Source organism: Buteo buteo, chromosome 17 (assembly GCF_964188355.1).
Source record: "Buteo buteo chromosome 17, bButBut1.hap1.1, whole genome shotgun sequence".
Classification (NCBI taxonomy): domain Eukaryota; kingdom Metazoa; phylum Chordata; class Aves; order Accipitriformes; family Accipitridae; genus Buteo; species Buteo buteo.
The window spans coordinates 5,369,190-5,379,112 of record NC_134187.1 but is presented as its reverse complement, the minus strand read 5'-3'; the positions used below and the strand labels follow the sequence as shown (position 1 = coordinate 5,379,112).

The 9,923-nt window shown below is 40.5% G+C and overlaps 1 protein-coding gene across 4 annotated transcripts; it reads left to right on the top strand.

Moving 5' to 3' along the window:
- Positions 1–45: 45 nt before the first annotated feature.
- On the top strand, positions 46–8,815 carry CENPQ (centromere protein Q). 4 transcript variants are annotated; one of them, XM_075048968.1, is made up of 9 exons: positions 46–165; positions 1,689–1,844; positions 2,379–2,433; positions 3,156–3,270; positions 3,534–3,602; positions 4,873–5,002; positions 5,279–5,398; positions 5,671–5,748; positions 6,181–8,814. In XM_075048968.1, exons 2-9 carry the CDS (start codon positions 1,692–1,694, stop codon positions 6,307–6,309), a joined length of 849 nt encoding a protein of 282 aa, XP_074905069.1. In that variant the 5' UTR covers positions 46–165; positions 1,689–1,691; the 3' UTR covers positions 6,310–8,814. The 4 variants fall into 4 exon arrangements, with proteins under 4 accessions (XP_074905069.1, XP_074905071.1, XP_074905070.1 ...); XM_075048970.1 differs by having other exon boundaries at positions 57–157; XM_075048969.1 differs by lacking the exon at positions 46–165 and adding an exon at positions 397–636.
- The last annotated feature ends 1,108 nt before the right edge of the window (positions 8,816–9,923 follow it).

Below are 9,923 nucleotides of genomic sequence, written 5' to 3'. Positions count from 1 at the left end.
GCATGCGCAGAGTGCCGCCCCCAGCGCCCCGCCTTCCTGTCGCAGCCGGCGGGAACGAGCAGCGCGCATGCGCCGTGGGGTGAGCGGAGAGGGAGGGAAAACGGTTTGCGAAGGGCTCGGCGGAACCGGCGGGAGAGTTGAGGAGGAGGAGTAGGAGGTGAGGCGGTGAGTTCTCGGGGCGGGATGAGCCGGTGCGAGGTTTTGTGGAGGTTCCCGCGGTGTTATCCGGTAGCAAACGGGGAGCAGGAGTTTGGGGGGGTACGGGGGGGTGTGAGTGGTGAAGACTACAACTCCCAGCATGCCTTTCGCTCGGTGGGCCTGTGGCGCGGCGGCGGCGGGCAGCGTTGCATGCCGGGAGTTGTAGTCCGCGCCGAGCAGCCTGAGGGACGCTGCAACTGCTGTCCCACAAAATTCGCCGTTCCGGGAGGCGGGGGAGAGGCAGGGCTGGCTTGCCTGGTGTCTGTCGCGACTGTCGCCTGGCGAGCCGGGATGGGGCCTGTGCGTGAGGGAAGAAGTGGCCTGAGGGGATTAAAGAGCATCTGAATACACCTGAGTCGTTGTGCTCAGTAAAGAGCGGGCTGGTGGGGTCTAACGGTTACTCCCTTCTGTGTGACTTCTTCTTCCTCCATCTCTAGAGTGAGTAAGAGAAGAAACCGCAGACTGTAGCAAGGAACGTCACGGTTAGGTACCAGGGTAAAAAGTTCTGGTAGTAGGATCACTGCGCTGAACTGCTTTAGAAAGATAAAGCATGTCTATTGTTGGAGGCCTTTAAGGACAAACCAGGCTGTTCTTAGTGCAGTTACCAGTGCATTGCTGTTGCTGCTCTTTGGCATACAGGCATGCTGGCTTTTAAGCTTAGAGATGTGGAATACGCAAAGACTTGTTGTCCTGGGTTTGGCTGGGATAGAGTTAATTTTCTTCCTAGTAGCTGGTATGGTGGTTTGGGTTCAGTATGAGAAGAATGTTGATAACACACTGGTGTTTTCAGTTGTTGCTCAGTAGTGTTTAGTCTAAAGTCAAGGATTTTTCAGCTTCTCATGCCCAGCCAGCAAGAAGGCTGGAGGGGCACAAGAAGTTGGGAGGGGACACAGCCAGGGCAGCTGACCCAAACTGGCCAAAGGGGTATTCCAGACCATGGGACGTCATGTCCAGTATAAAAACTGGGGGGAGTGGGGCTGGGGGAGGGATTACTGCTCGGGAACTAACTGGGCATCGGTCGGCAAGTGGTGCGCAATTACATTGTGTATCACTTGTTTTGTATATTTGAATTTTTTTATTATTATAGTTGTCACTTTATTATTGTTATCATTATTTTCTTAATTTCTGTTCTGTTAGACTGTTCTTATTTCAGCCCATGAGTTTTACCTTTTTTTCTTTTTTCCCTCATTCTCTCCCCCATCCCGCTGGGTGGGGGGGAAGTGAGTGAGCGGCTGCGTGGTGCTTAGTTGCTGGCTGGGGTTAAACCATAACACTTGTCTAAAAGGCAAATGGGGATGCTTTTTTAGTAGTCCTGCACTTAGATAAATAAATGTGGAAGATTTAGGCTTTGTAGCCAATATGCCAAAATTTGTGTGTAGCACTGGATATTTCTGTCATTTTGCTTGTTAATGTGTGGTTTGTACTGTATAGATTATAAGTGCTGGATTTTAATTTTGGTTTTGTTTCCTCTTGTTTCATTTGGTTTACAGGTAATGAAACGCCACCACACATCTTCCAGTAAAATGGGGAAGACCGCTGGTGGAGGATCAGCAAGAAAACCATTTCAATCAGAAAATCAGCAAGGGCCTTCCAGCAAAAAAAAGGGAACAGATGCAGAAGGAGGAAAACAAGGTCAAAAAAGAAAGGTAATAATTATTTTGGATCAAAAGTAACCAAAGGGGAAAAAAAAGGGGCTTTTTTGTCCATTTTTTTACTGGAATTTATGCAGAATATTTCATTAACTAATTGTAGTCCTCTTGAGAAAATGTCCAGTGTGAACAGCTCTTTTGAGACCCACTGACTTAGCTGCTCCCAAGTTTCCAGAATTTCTAGTTGCGTGCTACTGTGCCTGTGACAAGTAGAGGGAAGCATTGCCTGATCATTAATAGAAAGGCAAGCTGGGTGTGCAGTTTTGAAGAGCTGCATGGCATCTGTTTGACCAGAGTGATAGAGTTCATTCAGCTCAGGTGATGTTTATTCAGTTCTGGAAAATATTCTCTGCATGTCTCAGGATTGGCCTAGACAGCTTTCTGTTGGAAATGGCTCACTTAAACACTGAACTTAGGAATGGCATGATCTCAAGATGTGGCTGGATAGCCAAACTTCTTGTGTGTTTCTTATTTCATGACCTCATTCTTGGAATGGGAGGAATTAAGAAGAGTGAATTGCTTTCCTTTCAGGTCACTCAGACAGTCAAAAGGAAAGCTAAGGAACAACGGGACTATTCCCCTGCAGGTAGGATTGTATTCTTTCCTTATGTTTGTCTCGTGCAAATTCAGTGTTTTGAAAAAACACTGAAAGTAAAAGTAGTAACTGCTATGTTGAAATCATAGCTGTCTGAAATGTCACTGAAATAAGTTTCAAAGTTTTCTCTCTGAACAGTAACTGAGTATTCACAGTACAGTCTTAGCCGGTGTATGTTAATATTATATGTGTTATATATGCATGTATTAATCATATGCTTTTGTTTGCAAGTAGTGTTATTCTCTTGTAAAATTCCACCACAAGCACCCAGAACATTTTAACTTTCTCTTCACAGGTCAGGTCAATGTCTTCTCTGTTAACCTTTGGTCTTAAGACTGGCATGTGTTGTGTTGAACATACAGATGAGATGAGGCCCCTGCTGAACTGAGTTTCTTCTTATGTATATTCCCGCTCTTTTGTTTATTTCATTCTGGGTTTTCTCACTTGTATTGCCAATGATTTTTAGGAAAGTATCTGTTTAGAATGAAATTGCTGTAAGAAAGAACCTTTTCTATTTTGTGCTTTTTGAACAACTTGTGACTTACAAATAAGAAGTACCACCTAGTGTGGATAGATTTGACCTGATAGTTTTGTGACATGGAAAAATCTTAACTGCTACACCTTTGACTACGATCTGACTGAATTAAGTCATGAAGCTTTCTATCCAGGTTTGACAAATCATATTTTTTCCTTTTTTTCCTTTGTGTAAACAGGAGAAAAAGGTTCTTCAAAAAAGGTGAAGCTAACCAGTGCTAAAACAGGATCTTGGCAGACTCTCTCAGAGAGCAGTAGGCAGTTTCTGGAAACTGTTATGGATTCAACAATACTGTAAGTGCCAAATATCCTGGTGGTGGTTCTTGGTTTCCACAAGGAATAAAGTAAAAATCATAACATTGCTTGAACTGGAAAAGCTTTGGAGCTTTTTTGGGCAGCATGGCTGGCTGTGTTAATTTTGTCCAGTATAATGTAAACTTTCTATCTGAAGTTGGAAATTTTTAGCTAGAGAAGTTCTGACTATGTTCACTTCACTTGATGTGTTCTCTGTGCTTGCAGGGTTCGTGATGAAAATTCTGCCTTTATTTTCTTTCCAGATCTGTTTTGTGCCAACGAATTGAAAGAAAAGATGATGTTCAGAGGCACCTCAATTTACTGAAAGAAAGGTAAGAAATTATAATTAAAAAAAAAAAAAAAAGAGGGAGAGAAGGGATTTAGTTTACCCAGTTGTTTTGTACCATGCTTACAGAACTGCTTCTGCGAGCAATCTCATTTAGGAAATCTTGGAAGGGAGAGTTGATGCAAAATCAAGGAGGGAAGTACCTCAACGATATGTTGCTTGAAATGGACAAGCAAGAGCTGTTGAAAGACTCACTTCAACTATTTCTATATGAGTAACAGAACCTAGGAGGTATTCTTCAGAGGTCCTTGAATCAGCTTTGTATTTTTATATGGGGTTTAAATTTGTGGGCAGCTATTTATTTTGCTATCATTTTATGATAGTGGCAGGAGCAGTTATAGCTAAATTTTCTTAAATGCTAATTCATTTTCTGACTGCTGAAGTTACTTCGAAGAGAATTGAAATTTTGTGTTGAGGTGTAACTTGTAGCCTTTTTATGTCATTGTGGGAATAATTATGTATGCTTGAGTGTCTGCGAATTTTTGTGTGTGTGTGTGTGTCGGTATACCAAGCTCTTATCAGCATAGAGCTTGAGCCTATGTGTTGCTTCTTCATTCTTACAGTACTTCAAGATTCAAATATGAGGAGCAGGTTTTTCATAAATGTTTGGGTTTGTTTGTTTGTTTTTTTTTTTAATGTTTAGTTTGTGACAATTTTAATTTCTGAGTTACCAAACTTCTGTAATCTCATCTGAGATGCGTGGAAATTGTGGTGGTTTGGTGTATCTAACGGACAGATACAACTTAGAAGAATTCAAGTCTTCCTCAGAATCAGAAGGACTTTTGAGACCAAGCTAAAACTCTTCCTCTGGCATAAAACTATATATCATGTTTCACAAAAGCATTTACAGATTTTACTAAAATGACCTTTGTTTGGAAGCAGTTAAAAATGCTGCATTTAGAACTTACTTTTACTTTGAAAAACAGAAAGGTCAGAACTGGGAAAATATTAGTTCACATCAGTTTACAGTCATGGAGTGTAGAGGTCAGTGGGATAAAAACCACACAGTGTCAGTGTAATAGCAAAGGTTAGAATGGTGGGATTTCTTGTTCCTGGTTCCTTCTTTAGACAGCTGTTCCACATGATTTTGGAAAACAATTCAAGACAGCTTTTCTTCCTGTCTGGATCGTTTTACTTCACTGGCAGCAATTGGGCTAAACTGAGTTTAGTTTTTCCCAAAGAAGTCATTAGTCAGTTTTCTTTTTGTTTTGCAAAGAACTCCAAACAAGTCATGCTTTCCTTTTTCTGTAATAAAGGGTGCTGAGATTTTTCAAGACTTTAAAAGTGCCTCCGGGGAAGCTGGGCAACCTGAAGAATATCCCGAGCCTTCAAATGGCAGAGAAACAAATGCTTGAGACAAATGAAGAGTCTTTGGTACAATTGCAGGTATGCAAGGCAAGGAAGGGAAGAAAATATCTTACAACACACTGAGCAGCAGCAGACAGGTAACTTTTTAGTAGATGGGCTGCTGGCTATGCCTGTGCTGTTGTGGACGAGTTGTCCACTGTTCATGTTTATCATCCACTTTCGCTACAAAGCAATGTATCTTTTTGGATGGTTTTTCAGTGACTCAGCTGATGCTGATTAGCAGTATCTTATACACAAAAGGCCCACCATCTCTAAAGTAAATTTTGTTCTAGTTTTGTGTCTGTTTTGTCTTAGGAAGAAATAAATGAAGCTGAGCAATCAGCAGAACGCATTGAAGAAACTATACAGCAGCTGCAGAACAAAATCCAGGTGCTCAAGAACCAGTTAGAGGAAGATGAAAAAAAGGCCAGGAAGGTATTTCCAATAGATGTTGCTGCACTCCTCTAACCTAGAGGAATCGGCTAGCTTCCGGAACTATACAATACAAGCTGTTTCTGCAGAGAGTGTCATGTAAGGAAGGACTTATTTGCCTTCAGGAATATATCTTTTCAATCTTTCCAACTTCAGTTGCAAAATCAGGAAGTTTAGTTTTCAGAAGTTGGATAATGACAACCAGTTTATTTTCCTACATGTGTGCCTGATGTTTGTTTTTGGATTATTTTTAATTTCTCTTTTTCCCTTTCTAGGTATTCCAGGAAAATGGCAGTGGAGCACTCTGCCTTCCAGAGCTCCCCAGGCGCAGTTTACAGGCACCTACTTTGCAGGTGAGCAGAGAATATATTTTTAGAGACACCTTGGCTATGAGAAGGAAAGCAACAGAATGTGCTTTTATCACTTAACCTCTGCCAGAGGGGGCAATTCTGAAATAACTGAAAGTTTTCTCTCTTTTTTTTTTTTTTTTCTTCTTGAGAACTATATGCATATGTTTTAAAAGCAGAACAAAACCCCAGAAAAACTGCTATTTAAAGGATCACATGTCTTTTCCTAGGAACCTTATGGTCCTAGGGAACCTGTAATAATTCCTGAAATATATCTCTCTCTAACTGATGGAAGGAAGACTGTCTCATTCTGTGTCTTTAAATCTTTTTTTGTTTGAGCTGTATTTAGGTACAGCTAGGCTGCATGAAAGTGAAAATTCTGTTGGACTTAATGAAAGCTGATTTTTATTTGTTGTCTATTATTCTTTTTTTCTTTAGGAAGAAATTTTGAAGATTAAAAATCAGAAAGGTCTTTTAAAGGATATGAACACTATTCAGCAGTCAGCTGCCTTGAAGAACATGTTAACCCTCATTGAAAAGACCTATGAGAAGGTGGACTTCCTTTGAGAAACCGAAATATATGGAGTCTCCTTTGCAGAAGATAACCTAGGCCAGCACTCTGTGTTAATGTAGAGCAGCAGAATGCCAATCATGGAAACAGTGTTTTCCTCCTAATGGCTTTACTGTCGTGACTGCTGAATTTCTGTTAAAACATTTTCTATGTATATTGGTATATAAGTCTGTAGGTGCTTTCTGAGACTTCAGTGATTTAAGTGATCAAGCAAAGTTTTTTGTGAGGTGGGTTTTGGACCTGTGATGACTTCTAATGATGATATACACTCTCTTAGGAGAAGAGAGGGAAATGGATCCTGAGTTTATTTGGGCATTTTGATGGACTAAAGCAACCTAGTCCATTATATTTGCACTTGTATATCACATCTGTAAATCGCTGAAGGTAGTATCTCTTAGCAGACTAACTTCTGTTTTGGAGTTAAATCCTGTTTAAACCTGAAACATGTAGTAAAAACATGATTATCTAATGCTCAGTTGCAAATCCCCTGTTCCAACTTTCATATCATTTTTTAATAAAAAACCTTCATGGCAGGAAATTGAATAATTTATCAAATGTACAGGGTTTTTTTCATTTTCATGTTCACCACTTAAACCAGGTGTCTCTTTCCATGTCATTCCTAAATTTGTCTGAGCAACAGAGCAAAAGAGAGAAAGAGAGAGGCAAGCCATGGGGAGAAGGGAAAGAAGATTTGAGGGGCTAGCCTGTTGGAGAAACAAGGTTAGGTCAGTCTCTCTACTTGAGAAAATGAGCCACGAGCTTCAGGGCAAGGACCTTAGAGAACCGAGCCTACAGAGTGCATGCTTTGTTTACTGAGGGTATCCAGTTATGGAATATTCAGGAAAAATCCTAATGACCCTCTGGACTCAGGTCGACTTGGCTTCAGGTTTTTCTGAGAAGAGATCTGCTGTAACAAGTACACAAGTGCTATTTCTTTGCATATGATAGGCTGTGGCAGATACATCCATATTTGTGAAATAAATTTTCAGGGCTGTTTGACTTGTAGCATTCCATCACTGGAAGAAGGTCAACAGAAAATAGCAGGGAAATGAGAGAGAAATAACAATTAAAGAAGAAATTGCCACTCTAAAGATGCAAGTGTCATGTGGTGGAGGGAGAGTTTCTGTTTCTTCTCAGGGTGACCTGCAGTCAGTCAGCTGGCGTGTCTGACAGCAGTGTACCCAAACTGTCCAAGGCAACTGGGCAGACCAACAAAGTACTCTTGTGATTATAACTGCGGGCCTTTTTGGCGAATATTAGATGTGAATGAATGTCCTGTTTCTAGTACAAGTGGGTTCTGCCTTCTGAAGTGTGTGGGTCTCACCTGGAGGAGTTACAGCCTCCGTGATGATTTTCATCCTGGTGCTCTTGCAAACATCGAGCAACGGTGCTATAACTCATGCACAATCTGGCATTGCTCTCTTGCAGATGACGTCCACCCTCTTCTGAATTAGTAAAGACCTAGAAACGGAGGTTTAGCCTCTCCAGGGCTGGTGGCAACTGCTGGCAAGAAGTAGTGAAAATAACAGGGGCCTATTTTGCTCATGAAAAAATAATTTCTTCCCATAATTCTGTCTCCAAACCTTCAAGTGAAAAGCAGTGTTTAAATTGAGTGTTTTTTTCCTGAAATGTTAGAACTGGAAAGAGACTAAAAAATCCATTTTAATCTGGTTCTATCTTTGAAGATAAATACTTGAAAAAGCCGCAGATAGTAGGTTAATGGAGGTCACATAAATCAATATGTACAAAGGTGGTTAGATAAGATTAGCTGTTTCATACAAACAGAAACTCTCTCAGGAAAACACAGTGCAATCCTGCACTGTGATCATGCTTTCAGTTATCACGTTCTTTCTATGGCTTCAGAGTCTTTTTTTGTAAGACAAATGCAAGACTTCGTGTTACATTAGATTTCTGACATTACTGGGATAAATGCGATTTGATTAAAGGTTAATAGGAGCAAGAAATGCAAACATCTGATTTGTTTTGAGTACTTTGATGATATGAGAAAGAACAGCTTCAGAAAATGAAGTGTGATCACCAGCTTCCAATACCTTTTCTACAGTGATTCCCTTATTCAAACCTTGTCTTCAGTGGAACTCCCCCATATTTTCCTAAGTGTTTATAACATTTAAAATTCAGGGGCAGAGAATGGAAAAAATATTTTTATTCCTGGTAAAGCCAATTAAATTGTAATTTTTCACAGATATCAGCTAACTGATGAAAAACATCACCTTCTCCAAGTGCAAACATAGCTCAGAAGACAGACACACATAAGATTGCAATGGAAATGTCCTGTAAGTTACATTAGTTTTTCTCACAGGAACCCTGGACTAAATAACAACAGAGGCTGTGAGGATCTGGAGGACTACAACTTCCAGTGCAGCAGCTCTGATTTTCTAAAGATGTTCCCCTTGAGATGCAAAATGGTACCCAATAATGAGGATGTACGGTTAGCACAGTTGGCGCTTCAGAGAGGAGAACAATATGAGGATATACAGCTCAATAAGCACCATGAGATATGAAGGAGTATTCTCTTATTGTATCTAGTAAGTTTGACCATTCTTCTGCATTGCTTTTCTGGTCTGTCCTCTACCAGAGTGGAGACAACTGTGTGTTGTTTAAAATGGCCAGGCTGAAGGATGGCTTTGGAGACATCTGTAAACGCTCACAAAAAGTGGAGAAAAAATAGACTCCTGCTGCCATCACACCTGTATAATCCTGTGGTCACAGGAGTCTGTGGATTTATGTATTAGCAAAAAAAGACTATCAAATCATAGTCCAGATCCTAAAATGTCTACTCAAAGGCTAGTGCACCTTACTGTGGTCAGACCTGAAATGGATACTCCAGGGGCAGGAAAAAAACCATGAACTTTTTGCAGGAATCTTGTAAAGAACAGGAAGAGCTCCACATTGGCAAGGTTTTCACCTGCACCTGCTCTGCAACCTGGATTGGAAAGTAGGAGAGACACGAGTTTAAAAATTTGTTTTGCTTCCTGAAATTTGGAAACAAATAAAACCCTCAGCCTTTGTGAATCCAGAAACTAAAATAAACAGATCTAAATGAGAAGTTTACTACTTCTTTGTAAAAATTTTCCTTAAAATTAAAAAGAAATTATCACATTAGAAGAATTAAAGAAGAGGCCAAATGTTCTCCTGAAAATAAAAATGATGCAACCACTCCTGCAGTTTTTGGATTCTCATATATTTTCACTTTTGAGTCTTTAATCATTTGTCTCTATCTCGTAGTCTACATTTGAACACTCATAGATGTTTGAAGTATCTGCATTACCTGAAACATGCACACAGGGCTTATATGGCACAGGATCTGCCCCCCAGGCTGGCAGCTGAAGGCCAAGCAAAAGATCTGAGGGGATCTAAAATGGTTCTAGAGACTTGGGGATAAAGCAATAGAACTGTGCTCGGTATATCAACTTTAAAGTGGATTGAATCTTTTCATAATTATTGAATTGTTCACAGCCTAATGATCAGAATCTTGTTTGGGTAAGGAGACAAAAGCACATGGAGAAGTGTTGATATGAAACCCCCCCAAACCAAGGGAATGAGGTCAAATGAAAGGGAATGTTCAGAGGAGTGTCTCCTTCAAGGAGAA